Genomic DNA, 17727 nt, shown 5'->3' on the forward strand with positions numbered 1-17727 from the left:
TTTAACTCCAGGCAATGCGTTATCAGAATTGAATTATGATCTGGAAACAAAAATTAGTTTCATATAACAAAATAAATGTGGGGTTTATTAGAGTTAAAATTATTATAAAACAAATATTTGGGAGAAGATACATATTTTATAAATCTGTGGAGGAAAAATAATTTCTTAGAATTGGAGTCTAGAAATAACAAGAACTTTCAAGATGGAAAGATTTGAATATATAATTGATAATACTGTAACAGGGGGAATGGCGTGAAAAAGGGAGGTTTTCAGGTAAAAATGTTTTTTGTCTCTCTAAAACCTCCCCCACTCCTTCTCGGAATTAAAATCTGCATCCCTGCCTCAGGACAGTGGTTGGGAGGGGCAGGAGAGTGTCCTTTGTTCTTTGCACTATAGGAGGTGGCTCAAGGGAATTGTCTGGGTGGAGGTCACGAGATTGTTTTAGTCAAAGATGGGATGAATTACAACCATAAACTATAGATGAACAGCAATAGCATGAAACTGAAAACCTCTCCTTTAAAAGCTCTGTATTCCTGCTCAGAGGCAGGAGTTAGTACTTAAGAGGGGAGTCTGCCAACCTTCTCATTTGCCAGCAAATTATTAAACTTCTCTTTCCTTCTCTAACCACTTGTCCTCATTCTTCTGATGTGGCCTTCGGGAGAGTGCTGAGTTTTTGGTAATGGTATTTCAGTAGAATGGAAAACAATACAAAGAAAATGAAAACAGAATGATTGTGGATTTTTCCTGATTATAGTTGTTATCTAATATGTGTCTGGGTATGTTTTCAATTAAAAAGGAAAAACAATAGAAAAAAACACTTAACATAGTGTCTAGAATGGGCATTAATAGATTGATATTCCAGATATTCAACATGAAAATAATGATAGCCAGATTTTAATGAAACTCTAGGGAAGGTTATTATTATTGTAATCACTAATGCTACCATTAACTTTGTTTCCTGCAAATTTCCATTAACTTTCATACCTGTTTTTATTGTATACTCTCATATATTCTACAATGTCATGTACCTCAGATGTAGCTCCAGATGTAACATTTTCTTATCTTACTTAAGCCAGCGAGTTCCAAACTTGTCAAAAAACTCACCTCCACTTCCCATCAGATTTTGATTTGGCAAGTCTGGAGTATTCCAGGGATTTGAATTTTTAACAAGCACCCTCAGGTGATTTTCATGGAAGTGGTTAGGGGAACAATTTGTTTTTACCTTGGAATTTGTTTAAAGTGGAACTGGGGCTCAGAAAAGCAACAAAACTGAAAAACATTAGGGTGAGGCCTATAAGCAGGAAGCAAGGACTGGGGAGGCTGGAAAGAGGAAAGAGAAAGAGCGTTCTCAGTAATGACAGCGGCAGGTAGAGAGGTAGCTGGTGTAGATAAGAAGTAGGATGTACAACTGGGTTACTAATGACCCAATCCAAGCTACAAAGACATATTTTCTTTGCAAAAAAAAATGCAGGAATAAAAATTGTGTTTCAGTGGAAAACTACTTCAATGGTCTATGGCACACCTTTCTGCGTTATTGGATTCTTGCTCTTTTACTGGCTTTGAGCTATTTTTGACTCTAAAGTGTAGGACAGTGATAAGTGTGTAAATTCTCTCTTGTCTGATAATGATTTAATTGACTCATCTCTCCTATCCCCCCTCCAACCTAGGGAAAATTTTGTTTTCTCCATTTACAATTCATCTCAACATTTCTTTTTCTTTTTTTTTTTTTCTAGAGCAAAAAAGTATATATTTTAGGATCTCCTGGCACCCACTCCATTTTTTTGCCATAAATTCCCAATATTATCACATTTGCATACATTTACTTTACATTTATTTCATGTTAGATGTATTGCACCTGGTTAAACCAGTAAAGACTTACCTTTCCAGTTGTAGCAACATTTGGTGACAAAATAGCAAGTTCTACAAACATGGGAAAGATCGATTTGATTTGTAAACCAAATTATATACCTTTTAATTTTTTTTATTTCAGCTTATCATCATGGGGGGTACAAAAGTTCAGGCCACATACACTGCCCATGTCCCGCCCATCCCCCCCCAGGCAGAACTTCAAGCGTGTCCATTCCCCAGACAGTGCGCATGGCACTCATCATGTAGTCATACCCCCATCCCCTCCCCCACCCCCATTCCCCCCCCACCCCCCGAGTCAGAACATTCAATTTCTATACTCCATATAAATCTGTTGTTTTGACTTTTCCTTTGAACCAGTCATAACATCTGCTTAGTTCCTTCATATCATATGAGTAAAATTTCTTTAACATGTGTTCATTCTTCTATCTATGTGAAAGTCATGCCTGTACATGTTTCCAAAAATTGTTTGTTAAAAGGAGTATGATGCTTTCCTCATTGCTTATTGTGATTAAAATAAGCAGTGCTAATACACACATAATATGATTCTGACATTTGTTGTATTACTGAAGGATTTTATGAATACTCTCCTTATTCCTCTTTCTTCTTTCAAATATAAAAGTCAGCAGTAAAATCTTATCTTTATTCTGGTTACTTCCAAGCTATTTAACTTGTTATCAAGAACAACTATCCATCTTTTCTTTGGGTCTCTAAATTGCTGTAACATGCAATTTCTGATAAGGCTATCCTAGCCTGTGATTCAGACAGCTGAGCACCACAGCTCTTCCTCAGCCTCTTCCATTTAGATATTGAAAAAACTCCTCTACTTCTCATCTCTGATACACAAGTGATAGCGCTAATACTGTTTACTGAACTTAACCAGAAATATAGGAAATTAACATTAGAATTCCAAAAGTTACAGAGAAGAGAGAGAGAGAGACATTAATTTTCCTCTCAATTTTGTTTCTTTGTTTTCCTTCAAATAATAACAGACAGATTTAAGCCATGGCCTAGGGATCTGCACAGATCAAATATATCAGTCAGCCAGGGCTGGAGTACTGAAGTTAATGGTATTCTTGGTGCCTCAAGCTGATATGTGTAAAAGCTACAGTAAATTGCACTAAATGCTTCTGCCACCTTTTTTGGCAGAAAGGTGCACCGTCAGCTCAATCTTACCAGGTTCAGAAGGAAGCACTCTAAAATTGATCATAAAAAATCATTTGCTATCTAAAGAACAAAGCTTGTCACACTGTAGGCTTTCAACTAGGCCACAATGTGAGGGGGGTCTTAGAGGAAAAATAATACATTTTTCCTTCAACCAGTGGATTCTAATTGGCCAAGTGCTGATATTTGTTGTTTAGTGCAAACTTCTTTTAATTTAGTATCATTTAGCCATTTCTAAAATGCTGAGATCAGAGTCTCCCTCCACTAGAGGACACTCTCTAACTTATTGAAAAATAAAAAGCTCCTTTTTTTAATTAAAAGGAAAGTTTTCCCCTAATTAAAAAGCATCAGCAGCCAGAGATCTTACTCATTGCAATTAGGAAATAGTGAGCATTTTGTTCTTAAATAAGACGTTGAATAGTAGGGGGATTTTAATTTCATTTGCATCATTAATCATGTATATTAAAATTACTCTACGGTCATGGTAAAGATAAATGTTTTGCCAAAGACTTCCCATTTTAGACAAAGCAAAGTGGTTTACAAAACATATTTATCTTTTGTCATTAGTTACACTGAATGGATCCTCTTTCAGGAGAAGAAACCCAGAAAAATCTCTCTCTGTCTCTCTCTTTCTCTCTTTCCTCTCTCAGACAGACAGACAGACAGACAGACACACACACACACACACACACACACACACAGACATAAAGAAAATTCCCTCGAAATTTCCTCAAGACATTTTATCCAAATAAGTATTAGGACCCATGGCAGGTAATAGTTGCCAGTATCAAACCACAGATAGTCTCTTGAAATCTGAGATTTATATAAGATCTCTAAAAGAAAGCAAGGTAGTGGAAGGGATAGGTTATATTAGGCTCATAGTTGAGGATGTTATTGCTGCAATATATAACAATATCTGCTCAAATTCCAAGGGAATAAAATCACAAGACAAAAGCAAGGTATGTACTTTTACATTTGCTAACTATAATTCAGCTGCAATGTTGGATTTCTTTATGAAAATGGAGTTTATTCTGCCTTAGTACATATCTCTGTCACTTTTAATAACAAAACAACTCATTTGGCTGATCAATAGATAGTAAGATGATTTCAGTAACCACAAATAACTTGGAGTTAATTGAGTTAATGTACATTCATAGTACCCATGGTGAGTGACTGCTCACTAATTGTTTGCAATTATTATTATTACAGGACAAACTTCTGTAAAGTGATGACTTGTAGTATATGCATCAAGCTAGGCCAAGTTATGCCTTTCAGGGACCAGGAGGCTGCACATTGAACTTTGAATAAGTTGTCAGGGACATTTCCCCATTAATGAAATGAAGAGAGGCATTGGCAGCACTCCTCCAGAATGGAAAGGAAGTCTCATGCACTTGAAGGAAAAGGGCATGAAAATGGGGATATTATTACCACATTATGTGTGAATGCTTCAAAGATTCTTGTAAGGGACTCAAATTTTAGCTCTTGATGACTGCTCTCTATCTGCATGAAACAAAAGTTCGTGGAATCTGGAACAATCAGTGTACACCAGCCTGAAGAGGGGGACACATCAAACTTTTGTTAACTAACACCCAATGCCACCTGATGACCTCATTCCTGGGAAGTTGTGATGTTGTGATGTTCTGCTGGGCTTGTTCTTCAGTAGGAAATGACCAGACACTGACCATCCACTCACCCTCCCTGTTGTGAAGTTGTGATGTTGAGAAGATAGGTATTACATAACAGATGTGGGAAAATGATGATTGCACAGTGGAAATTGGTAACTGCCAGGAGGCAGATTTGCTCAAAAGGGTTACTTAGAAACTCTTGATGATAATGAAGCACAGGAAGTAGGGTCATTTTTGCCCTTGAGTTGAAGAGTGGATGGAAGAAGTGCCTTGTGATTTTCTCTTTGACAAAGACATCAGAGCTGCTTATAATTTTACTCATTTCTAAGATTGTTTCAAGTCATTCACAAAGTGGACATTTTTTTGTAATGCAGACATTTTTAGGCTTTTATTGCAGAGGCCTTGCCATCCTCAAATTTTTGTGATTGCATCTTGAGAAGACATCTCCTTTATTTTTGCTCTTTTAATTGCATAGTCACTGTACCAAATCCTTCCTTGATTCCTTTAACTCTTATGGTGCATTCTCATCCTTCCAGAGTCTCACATTTTTAAAGCAAATTATTACATTTTCAGCCTCCAAGTATATTGAAAAATGCATAGAGAAGGTATTTATCTTTGCTCAGCAATCAGTAAATTCTTCAGACTTCAGTATCATAAGCGGTTGAAACAAGAAAGAAAAAACAAAGAGGGACGAATAAGAATATGAAAAGGAGGAGGAAGTAGGAAAGAAAGAAAGGGTGGTAATGAAGGGTATTGAAATGCCCCCATCAGCTTATTCAATGTAAGGGACCACTGTTACATATAGGTTGTGATGCTCTTGAACAGACCCTGTCCTTTGTCTTTTTTGAGCTTAATATGTCATCTCCAAACCTTGGCTAATAACCTATTGAGGCGGAGTCCACAAAAATGCCTCCCAGTGTCTATTAGTCCCTTCTTCATTTTGGTAATATAGCCCCTAGAGTTTTAGTTGAACACATGGCTACCCAGTTACAGACTTTATTTCTTAGCTTCTCTTACAGCTGGATGTGACCACGTAATTGATCAGACCAATGAGATGTACGAAGAAGTGATGTGTGCAATTTCCTGGATATTTCCTTTATGACAAAGCCTCATACCTGGGACTGGACTTTATGTTTCTCTTTCCTGTAGACTGGAAAGCAGATGTGTCAGTGAACTGGCTTCTACCATATATGAAGACAAAATGGTGGAGCAAAAAGATATAAGGAACATGGGTCCCTGTATGGCTTAAGGGAACAGAAATCACCTGACCAGTCTGGGACTATCTTAGCCCAGGCAAGAGTGAGACTCTGTCTCAAAAAAAAAGTGTTTTGTTTTATTGTTTTTTACATGGACAGGATGGGCTAAAATTAAAGATCTAATTCAAATTGGATTTTGCTATACTCTGTGCATTTTAATGAGGCACCCTCTCTCAAGTTTCTTAACACTCAAGGTCTTAAGAGATAACTCAGATGTGTACAGTTTGTTTTTCTCATGTTTTTAAATATATAAATCATAATCATTAGGTTTATTGGCTTTCAAGGTTAATGAAATACTCTTTAGGAAGCTTTATAAGCTTATAAAACATGGCTAATGCAGGACATAATGATAACTCAGACATGTTTATTATTAACATTTAAAACATAGATGAACATGCAGTGAACTCACCGTTTTGTGTTTTCTCCTCTCTGCCTAGAAGGACTTTAGTTTGTCACCATTATATTAAAAGTATTCAGTGTAACTGCTGGTGTTTCAGACAGTGGTTTGCTGTGCTTGTCTCCTCTCTACAGTGGCTCAGTAAAATGCTTCTGATGGGTTCTGAGCCTAAAATATATCATGAAGCTTGGTTTTTTGTCCACATTTGATAGGAGACATGTTAGCAGTCTGAACTGCTATGGAAGCAGTTTGAGCAATTGAATTTCAAAATGGGAGGGAATTTTCTGTGCTGAGTTAATCAGGAAGAGTTTCAGAAGTTAGTAACATTCATAGATATTTTCAGTACTTAAAAAAGTTCACTGTTATTTTCATTTCTAGTCTATAGCCAGAGCTATTTCTTTCAGTTATTTTCATTCTTGAGAAAGACTCATTATTTCTCTTTGCAACATGTATCTCCTTTCTCAGTCCATTCTAATACTGATATCTTTAAAACCACTTGAAACTAACCTTGCTATTCTGAATTTTCTGATCCTGATCATAGAACTTGAGGTTCAGTAGACTTATTTTTTCCATACTTAAAAGTATTTTTATTGTCTCTAAATGAGCAATTTCTTGAGAAGCTCTAACAATCCTCAAAATTCTTTTCTTCCTTTTCGGGTTCCCAATCTCACTTTCTATGACTTTATCCTCTCTCATGGCGTTAGCTTTACTCCTGGCATGTACACTAAAGCAGTATCTCATTAAAACACACACAGACACAAAATACTAAGACAGACTGGTTATTCTTTTGTGAGCTATTCGTAAGTTTTTCACTTGGTTTTTAATCACAACTGCCTTATGCAAGGATTATAAGGCACCAATCTAGAAGGTTTATAACCCTCACAATGTCTTCAATAAAAAAGATTATAAAGGAGCATCTGGGACTGTAATATAGGTTATCACTTGAGAATATTTTTACTGCTTTCTTAACTAAAGAAAGTATTAACATATGATTTTCTGAGGTCTATTTTTGTGCCCGTCACTATTATTCAGTAATCTGTGATTTTCTATTTATATTTTAATATCAGCAACTAAGTGGGAAGTTGTGGAAGTAAATTAAAATAACTGAGTCTTCTTGTCTTTAGGAAAATGACCACTTTATGCACTACATGCATAAAGATGAATTCTTTCCCCAACATATTTATGGAATCACTCACATTATTAGCATTCTATCTGTAGTTATATTAATAAGCTTGCCTTTTCCCCAACACTTGACCCTCATGGGGAATGCCCTTTGGTATATCTAATCTGCACAAGTAAAACGTAGCAATTACTTCTAAATCTTTTCAAGGAAACCCTGGAAACTTTCACACTGCCCAAGATAAAAGAAGGAATAAAGCCATTTGTTCATAGCTAGATGATGCTTCATAACATTAACTCCTTGATGCTAGCTGTCTGAATACCCCATGTTGAAAGGTTAATGGCAAGTGTTGCTGATGGGATGTGCATTCTGAATGAAACACCATCTGGGTTAATGAAAATACTCATTGATCTGAATAGTCTGATCAATCTGATAATTTAAATTTGCCATGGGCATGCTATAGTTACAGCAAAAATTAAGACTAAATAAAGTTAGTAAATATAACTAGTTTCTCGTGAGCAGAACATCAAATCATTTCAAAATTGCAATGCTGAAACATTACTTAATTAGTATTTTTTCTACCATTGTTTAGTCAAAAGATATGCTTCTTGACTTTCTCATTTGAAGTAGGAGAGAGGCTCTTAAGATTCCATGGATGAAGCTTTAAAGTACTTTTTGACATATCTCAGTTACCTCTTCATTGTTTGTTATGTGTCTTTATTTCTCAAAATTTGTACAATATAAAATATTGCTTTTATAATTTAGGAAAACATAAACATGTAGTTTTAAAATGTCACCACATATTCTATAATACTTCAAGGTAACATGCACCATCTTCCTCCACTAACTCTTTTCTCCAACAATCTATAGTCATAGGAAAGCTCTTGGAGAAACACCTCTCCCTCAGTCAAGATCAGTTCTGTGACTTTAAACATGCTTAGAAAAGTACAGTTGTATAGATTATAGAAGAATGATACTCTTTGAGAGAGCAGCATTAACAGAATATAAGTAGTAGGAGAAACATCTTTCCCATCCACAGTTAAGGGCTGTGGGTTTCCCCAACACAAATTAAAATTTTAAATGAGCTTTATTGAATTGGGGTTTGTTTTCAGACTAGCTCCCCTCTTTCCACTGGTGTCTTACTCCAAAAATGGAAATTTGGTAGAGTATAAACAAACCCCTTTCATTTACATTTTTGCATAACAATAAATAAGGCTACACCTTGTAGCAACACTTGATCTTTTAGGAGAGCCAAAGAAAAGGTGTAAATAGCATTTGGGCCCTCTCCTTTGTTTAAGCCAGCACAGTCACTTCTGTTGGCTCAACTGTTCTCAGAGATTTGTCAGAAATCCTTTTATTCTCACTGTAATAATCAAGACCATTCATCTAAGAAAAATACTGCCTGAAAAAAATAGCAGAAATTGAACATTTTCTTTCATTATTAGAAGGGATGTTTGGGGTAAGAAGTAATAGAGAGGTAAATTGAGTCAATTAATTATTTCCTAATCCCCTTGTTTATCTAATTTGTATATATACATGTGAGCAATGCCCTGAGAACAACTGAGAGGATAAATAAGCTGATCTTTATGGTCCAACCCTCAGATTTCTACATTATTTCCTTCATTTATCCTCCCAGTGACAGTACCTTCATGAAGCACAAGGATTACCCAGACCCCTTACTCTAGTAGCCACCCAGGCTTGGTATCTCTGACAGTACACGTTGTGATGGCTTTGTAATGTGCCAACTTGGCGAGGCTGAACTACATCTCCCAGAATTCTATTTTCTTATATGTGTCCAGGTAGGGTACGCTACAAGAGAAATTCTTTTACACTAGTTGGAGGATGTTAGGAAGACAATGGCCATTCTGTAGCATGCGTGTGCACACACATTGTTGCTTATATGCTGACTTGTTGACAGGAAGCAGCAGTTTGACCTGCAACTGCTGTCTTTGCCCCTGGATCTTCAGTGTTTCTGATTCCTAGACTAAAGGTATGTATGCTCATTCTTATTGCCGAGGTCAGAGGCAACAAGAAACAACACAGGTTTCAGTCTAATCTAGTGGAATTCAAGCCTACTTATGATCTTCACACCTGCCTGCCTGCCTGTGAACTTCAGGCTTCAGCACTACATGCAGAGACAACCTTGTGGAGACTGCTTATCCAGCTCCCATAATTGTATAAACCAATTCCCTGTATTTATGTGTGTATATATATATGTTTGTGTGTATTATCTTTCTATATATATGCATGTGTATACACACAGGCAGTAGGATATATATACAATACCCTACTGCTCTACTTTTCTGATTGAACCCTTAATTACATACATAATATGCCCAAGTTATTACTCTTCCCTGGATATTCTCTCAATGGATTGTCTTCTGGGATTTGGAGGACAATGATTTTATTATTTCTCAAAGCCATTAACTTGACATTTATTAAATATCATATCAGGTGCTAAATAGCAAGCTCCTTTTCCACTTCATCTCTAAACATGTAGCACACTGAAGGCTCATTTCTTACCTACTCACTGCAATCTGACTTCCACTGATAGCATTCTACTGAAATTGATTCTCGGTTCAGGTGATTATGTCTTTATTTCCTCCCTCATTTGGGACTTTTTTTGCTGGCTTTCTTGCAACTACTTCTCTGTTTCTTTGGAAGGTAATTCCTCCATGCACCTAGGAAACGTTGGTTGTTTCTCTCTTTAACCCTCTTCTAACATTATGCATGCAATGATGGGCTCATATATACCAATAAGTTTAATGACTTTACCACACATATTTTACTGACCTCCAGATTTAAGTCTTTGGCCTGGGTCTCTCTCCTATATGAACGTCTCCACTTGCATATTCCACAAGCATCTCACACTCAATGTGTCAGCAATTTGATTATTCATCTTTCTCCCCAAATTGCTCATCCTTTTGATTTACTATCTTGGTGAACAATACCCAGTATTGAGTAAGCACTCAATAGTGCTTATTGGGAAGTGAATGAATAAACACACACTTAGAAAACACATTTTTCCACTATTAAATTATGAGAGTGAATAATAGCAAACCAATTCATATGCAATAGTTCTTATTCAAATTATGTGAAAGGGACATTCCAGTGAACCAGACTCATCCTCCCAGTAACCCCTAATTGCCTTCCTCCAAGTCAGCCCTTAAAACTTTTTGGTTGCAAATACTCTCAAGAACTGATGAACAATAGAGATCCCGCCCCACCCCCACCGATCCCCTGAAAACATTTTGTGTGTGTGTAATTTTAAGGCCATTTGAAATTCATTCCTAGACTCATGAATCCCGGGTTAAGGATCTGTGATCTGGTTTAAATACAATAGTAGAAAATACTAATTACTCTTTTAAATGAGGTGTAATCTCACAAGAAGGTGTTGAGGAATTCATGCTGCTTTCATGTATCTGTTTTCATCTATTTGAGTTAATAGAAATAAAATCCTAGGGTTGTTTGTCAAAACAAACATGATTGTCCTACTGGGACTTTTGAAAAAAAAAAAATAACTAAAACATCGATGATTTATCTAGTGAAAATAAAGTAGTAAAGGGTTTAAATGAAATAAACTATTTAAGATATGTGTGAGGTTTTATCATAATATTTTGATGGAATTTAATAAATACTTTTTAAAATTGTTTCTATGTGCTAAAAATATAAAAACTTCCTCTTCTGTATTAAAATCATTGCTCAACTCATCTGAATTTTCAGATATTCTTTCTCCAATGGTTTTATTATAGGTTTTTAGGAAAATGAAATAATTTCACCAACATTCGTTGAACACTAACTGGTTCACCAGTGATTGAGAAATACAAACATAACTTTTTTCAAAAACGCATCGTTCTCTCAAAATGTACTTATTATGAGGTATTACATTAACTATTCAGTGCAAACCAAAATGCAATTCCATAATGGAGAATAACATGAAATAACAGTAAAAATAATTACAATAGAAGATGAACAAAAAATTATCACAGTAGCCAGAAATACAAATTTGAGACAAGAAATTTCACATTGATTTCACTGTGATTATGGTTTTCCCCACATTCCAAAATATTTGCAATCTTTTTTTTTTTTTTTTTTTTTTATTCCCTGAGTCAACAGTTTATTACTGAACTGCACTTTCACCTTCACCCAGACTATTTCAAAGAGCTGGAACAAGTCGGGGGTGGTGGAGGGACACGTGCCCCTCAGGAGCCAGCATCTCTGGCTGGTTTCCACCCCCTACCAGAGCAAGTTTCCCCCGACCGGAGCAGGGGAGGGAGCATCAGGCTCTGGCACCAGCTCTCCACATGCATGCAACACAGCATACCAGAAGCTCCTCACACATTTAACAAAAATAGTATATCATCTTCACAAGTAAGAAAAACTAGTCTCAAATATGTACAGCAGACAGCCCAGGGTGACTGGGGCTGGGCCCAGACTCCCAGGGATGAGACAGGCCAAGGGTGGAGCAGAGGACAGAGAGAGGCCTGAAGGGCTCCTGGCCAGGCCATTCCGTCCTTGGTACCTGGCTGTAGGCTAGATGGGGGTGGGGTACAAATCTGCCTGGCCAGGCAGGACTGGACCCTCCACCCTACCCCACCCCCACCCTGTGAACCAGGCTTTTCTTTCTGCCCTTCTTGCCCCAAGACCTGAGGGCTCCCACAGCTGTCCCTATCTATAGCTCCTCTTCACCTCTGGGCTGAGGCCCCAGAACCCCTGGACTCCATGGGCAACAGGCCAAGGCAAAGATGCCACACACCAGCCGATCTTGCAGGAAAGTGAGGCAGCTGAGGCCATAAACAACTCTGGGGCACCATCTGTCTTGGGCACGGGAACCAGGGGAAAGGAAGGAGCTATGTTGGTGTGAAAATGCAAGGACCACCCTAGCTTTGGCAAGGGGTGGGGCTGGCCTCTAGCCAGAGGCCTCTGGAGGACATTCAGACTGAGAGTAAGGACTTTGGCCAGATCAGAGGTGGGGAGGGGAGTCCTGGTCCTTGCTTCTTTATTCCAAGCAGCCTGAATCCCTAATTAGTCACAAATGTTCCCTAAGTGTCTCTTGGGGATGGGGATGGAAGGAAAAGGAGCCTAGGTCAGGGGTAGGGGTGGGGAATCATCAATTCTGAGGCCACGAACATTGAAACAAAGGCAAGCTAGTCTCTCTTTCTCAGGAAGAGGGTCCTAAAACTTTCCAGCTCCCAGGCAGAAAAGCACGTCTGGGAGGCTAAGGGGTAAGGGTTCCACCAATAAGGCAAGGCCATCCTGCCCCCAGCCACAAGCCCTCCCACATCTGCCAGGCTCCATGGGGCAGATTTTGGGGACTTTGCGGATTTCAAGGGGGAAGGTGGCTCTCACAGAAGCGTGGTAAATTCTAGAAAACTAGTTGAAGGGGACCAGGTGTAGGCCCAAGCTAGTGATGGACGGGCAGGCGAGCATGGGCTACATGTAGCAGTTCTCCTGGTGGCAATGTGGCTGGACGGAGTGATGTGGTGGGGAAGGGCAAGGGATGGGAGGGTGAGTGGATGGTCAGTGTCTGGTCATTTCCTGCTGAAGAACAAGCCCAGCAGAACCACACCAGTCACAGTCATCATACCCATCAGGAACCAGCGGTTGAAGCCTTCCTGGCCTCTCCATCTCTTGACTGCTGCATTCTTCCCGTAGATTTTCACGAAAGCGTCCCAGCCGCCGTTCTCCTGGATCCATGGCTCGATGTTGTCATTCAGGTAAGCGACCATCCAAATTGCGATCTCACTAGTCAATAGTTGCATTTCCTTGTCTTTGCTTTCCACGCACAGGGCCCCGCCAAAGGAGAAAAGGGCCACAATGCGACCCCAGTTTATGTCATCCGAGAAGAGTTCTTCCACTACCTGTTCGAAGATCGGAAATGCTGTCTCTGGGGTGACGTGGAGCTCGGACATCAGGTCACCGAATGCCCGCCGGTACCACCGTTCAAACTCATCGCCCGCCTCCTTCAGTGTTTGCTTCACTGCTGCTATGGGGATCTCCTCCCGGAGGGCATCCAAACTGCTGCTGCGACCAATGGCTGCATTCACTGCAGGGCTGTCCGCCACGTGCCGGGATGGGTTGTCATTAATGGCCCTGGGGGTCGCCATCTCCGACCTAATCCCTTCTGGGGCCGCAGTCTTGTTCTCCTCCACATCGCCAAACTGATTCCAGCTGTATCCTTTCTGGGAAAGCTTGTAGGAGAGAAAGTCAACCACCAGCTCCCAGCTGCTCTGAGACATTTTTCTAACAGGGATGGGCTCAACCAGTCAATTGTCCAAAATGCCTGCTTACTCACTGAGTCTGGTCTCTGCTTGGTGATCTTCTTCTGAGATCCAAAGCCAAGACAAGATTATTCAAATCCGTCTCAGGCGACAGCAGGCAGGTGCACCCCCGGAAGATCTTTTGTAGCAGAGGTCGGGAGAGGAGGTGGCGGACGGGATGCCAGTAACTCAACCGGCCTCGCGGCGGCTGGCAAATAAAGCAACTCCAGTGGTAGGGATCTTGCGACCCGGCAAGGCTGGGAGCTCAGAAGGCGACACAGGAATTGAGAAGCTCAGGAACCAGGCCCCTCGCTAGCTTCCTCCTCCACCGCCGGGATCCAAGGCAGCTGTGCCCTGCAGCCGGGGCCTCCTGCATATGAGGCCTCCTTCCACCCGGAAGCCCAGCCCCCTCACTCTTGCACGCCCCTAGGCTCTCCTCCGCCTCCTACTGGGAACCAGAACTCTCCCGCAGGTGGCTAGTACAGGTTTACTTCAGTTTTTTTTTTTTCCCTGTTTAAGTACCACCCAGGGTGTGGCTTCCAAACCCCTGAAGGGACTTTTCAATGGGGCTCGCAAGGAGGGGAAAACTGCCCCGGATCTGCGATCTGACTTTGGAAAGACCACCCACGGGCCTTTCTGGGAGGCTGAAGGCGGGAGAGCCCCCGGAAACGCTACTAGTTTTCTTTGAATTCCCCAAAGGCCTTGGACGTGGTGGGGGGGTGGTATTGCTGGGTCCTCCATTCCCCCCAGGACACAATGGCCGCTGGCGCCCTACACAAAGACCCGGTGAGGGTGAGGCGCTGGGCCTCACCTGGGATCAGGAGGAGGGGTCTAGGCTTGCTGGAGGCTTCCCGCAGCTGAGACCACGTTTTCCTGGGGACAGGCCTAAAGTGGCTTCCTGCAATCTCTTTCTTAAATATGTCTGTCTGTCAATAAAATTAACACCTAGGTTGATGCATTAATAAGCAATTAATTGGTTAGTAGGGATATATGGATGAGGATTACAGAAGGGAGTCCCTCTGGCTGTCTCTATTTATGGAAAATAAGATCTGAAATCAGCAGAGAAAGAAAGAATTTTTGGAAACTTGTCACCTCATTATTGCAAAACCAGTGTTCCAGGTTTACTTTAAGAATATTATATTTCCCCGCAAATGGTTCCTGTTTGTATTTCTCAGCATAAACAATAAATCTTTGTTTCAATAAGTGTTGTTCTAATTTATTTCATATATATATATATATATACATATATATATACACACACACACAAACTCACACACACTTTTAGATAATGTAGGGGATATATTATTCAACCTGTATCCTTAAATAAGAGACTGAAATCTTAAATGTCAAGATGGTTTAAGACAATGATGCATGATAACTCCAGTTAACAGTCCCCTCCATAAAGATTCACATTCGGATTTTCTGAAAATAAACTATGTAGTCTGAATAAAGCAGGTCCCCAGGCTTATTCTGGTGCTCTAGTCTCCAACTTGCAATCGCTATACTAAAACACAAATGTAGTGGTTGGAATCCAGGCCCCTGAATTAGCTAAATTTATGTCCAAATAGAATTCTATCTTTTATTATCTCCTTGATCTTAAGCAAGTTATGTCACTTAACCACTCTGATATTTTAATTGTCTCATTTGCAAAACTGGGTGTAAAAATATATAACTTCTAGGTTTGTTATAAGAATTAAATGTATGAGCAAAGTATGTAAAGCACTTAGCACATTATAAATTAGCAGAGTAACAGCTTAGTAAATGATATGTGTGAGTATCACTAAAAATGACACGTGAGTCAAAGTACACAGCCCTGACTAATACAGTACCTACTAGGTGCCAAGCTGAAAAATATCTCTTAATAAAACAGAACTAGTCTTCTGTTAACTACTATTAATTACTGTTAACATTATCATGTTATATTTCCACATACCCAATGTTTCCAGGCTTCTTGACTTAACAGATTGTGCCCTGTTTCCCCTCATTCGTCATTCTCTGTTAGTCACCAGAAGCACTGCTGAACTCAAGGTTAACCTGTTCTAAGGGTGAAAGAGTAAATGCTGTCCATTGAAGTGAAGGCTCTTCACTGCTTTGCTCTGCTCTGGTGAATTTCTTCTTGAGACACACCCTATCTTGCCATTCCCTATACTCAAGTCTTTCCCCATTTCCAATATTCACTTCAAGTTGCCATCTTACCCACGTAGCAGGACAGCCTTTTAGAATTTAGACTTGACTCAGCCCATCCAGAAAGCCTCTCTTGAGTATTTCCATAATTTTCCCCATTATCTTCCGAAGTGGCCAAACCCTTGATATATTCTCCAGGTACCTTTTAAATTTTATCCATTTATTCAAATTCATTATGCTTCTATTTTATCTTTTTTGCCTCTATACTACATTGTCAAGTTATTTGCAAATAATGGGTGCATCTAAATAAAAATTTATGAATTGTACACCCTCTTATTTTAGCTTCAAGTACTCCTGGGGCATCATTAGTGATAGTGTAAAAATTTTCATAGATTAAATCTGTAAGGAAACACCAGATAGTTTTCCTTGTCCTGTAAGGGTTCACTTTATGCTCACTCACACACAAATAAACAAACAAGGTAACAAATAAACAAACAAACAAAAACCTTCAATGCCAGAGAACTATGAAATACTGTCTTTAGGAAATGCTTATAGTAACGTCTTCTTTTCTACATTGAAAAAGTAACTATACATTTGAATGAGAGTTTCTAAGGCAGGTACAGTTGAAAGCAAATCTAGCAAATTACCTTAAGCCTCATTTGAGTGGGAAAAGAAAATTTTATATGTAATCAAGGCCACAGTATTATATTTAACTTTCAGAAACATATAATAACTTTTGAAACCCATAAGCAACTATGCCTAGATCAGTATAAAAATTCATAATTGTGCCTGATGGACTATCTCCCAACATTGGGCTTTAAATCTCTAAGAGGATGGAGTATGTATAAAGTTATTTAACAAAGGCTTTCTATGTCTAGCAAATTCTTTGAGATGGTATTAATAGTTATGCATAATTAATGAAGAATTTCCCAAATCTTCCTTGACTACAGGTTAAAGTCTTTTAAGATGAATTACATTAGTATTGTACTTATGTCCTTTATACTTTTTTTAAAAAATCATAACTCTTAGATTACTAAGGATGATCTATTTTCATAGGTGTTGCAACTCAAACCATAAATCAAACCATTAAACTCAAATCTTTTTTAATTTTTAATTATTATGGGTACATAATAGTTGTAGATATGTATAGGATACATATCCGATTTTGATACAAGCACACAATGTGAATTAATCATATCAGGATAATTGGGGTATCCATCACCTCAAGCATTTATAATTTCTTTATCTTAGGAACAATTCCAATTCTATTCTTTTAGTTATTTTAAAATATACCATAACTCTTTGATTATAGTCACTTTGTTGTGCTATCAAATATTATTCATTCTGTCTATAATGTCTAACTATATTTTTGTACCCATTAACCATCCTCACTTTATCCCCGCTCCCCACTACCCTTCCCATCCTCTGATAACCATCATTCTACTCTTTTTCTGCAAGATCAATTTCAGATTCAAGTCTTTTAAAGCAAGGGTTTTTATTTTAATTTGGGCTACTTATTCTTTCCTATGAGTGTGTATAATAGTCTTTTAGGTAGTTCTTAGTGGGCATCAGCCCCCTTGCTAAAACCTACATGAATATAAACATGTCCATCAATGTCATCACCAACACATCCTTCTAAATGAGATCTATTAGAGGAGGTTCATACAATCCTGAGCCTCAGAGCCTGTGAGGATTCTGGGCCCAAAAGCCATGTCTCCCACTTTGGACTAAGAAGCCTCTCAGTGGAGATTAACAGTGATCACCATTAGTCCCTTCTGATGGCCATTTGGAAGAGAAGAACACTCATCTTGAATTAAGGAAGAGGCTGAAAGCACAGGCCTTCTTTTGGGAACAAAGGAACAGAGAAATCTGACCTAAAAGAAAGGTCTGCCTGTTATTCTAACACTGTTCTTAA

The 17727-nt window shown here is 39.0% G+C and overlaps 2 protein-coding genes across 3 annotated transcripts in view; both read right to left on the minus strand.

The window, feature by feature from the left end:
* IL1RAPL1 (interleukin 1 receptor accessory protein like 1) overlaps positions 1-17727 on the minus strand; it is a 1283297-nt gene that overhangs the window by 43654 nt on the left and 1221916 nt on the right. The gene's annotated exons all lie outside the window — the stretch shown is intronic.
* On the minus strand, positions 12960-13667 carry LOC138378486 (bcl-2-like protein 1). 2 transcript variants are annotated; one of them, XM_069463817.1, is made up of 2 exons: positions 13290-13667; positions 12960-13112 (listed from the first exon to the last, which is right to left on the minus strand). In XM_069463817.1, the coding sequence occupies exons 1-2, from the start codon at positions 13665-13667 to the stop codon at positions 12960-12962; spliced, it is 531 nt and encodes a 176-aa protein (XP_069319918.1). The 2 variants fall into 2 exon arrangements, with proteins under 2 accessions (XP_069319918.1, XP_069319917.1); XM_069463816.1 differs by having other exon boundaries at positions 12960-13667.

Source organism: Eulemur rufifrons, chromosome 30 (genome assembly GCF_041146395.1).
Source record: "Eulemur rufifrons isolate Redbay chromosome 30, OSU_ERuf_1, whole genome shotgun sequence".
Taxonomy (NCBI): domain Eukaryota; kingdom Metazoa; phylum Chordata; class Mammalia; order Primates; family Lemuridae; genus Eulemur; species Eulemur rufifrons.

What these genes read in the sequence shown, in the direction of transcription:
- LOC138378486 (XM_069463816.1), bottom strand. Translation starts at nt 13,667, where the DNA reads ATGTCTCAGAGCAGCTGGGAGCTGGTGGTTGACTTTCTCTCCTACAAG.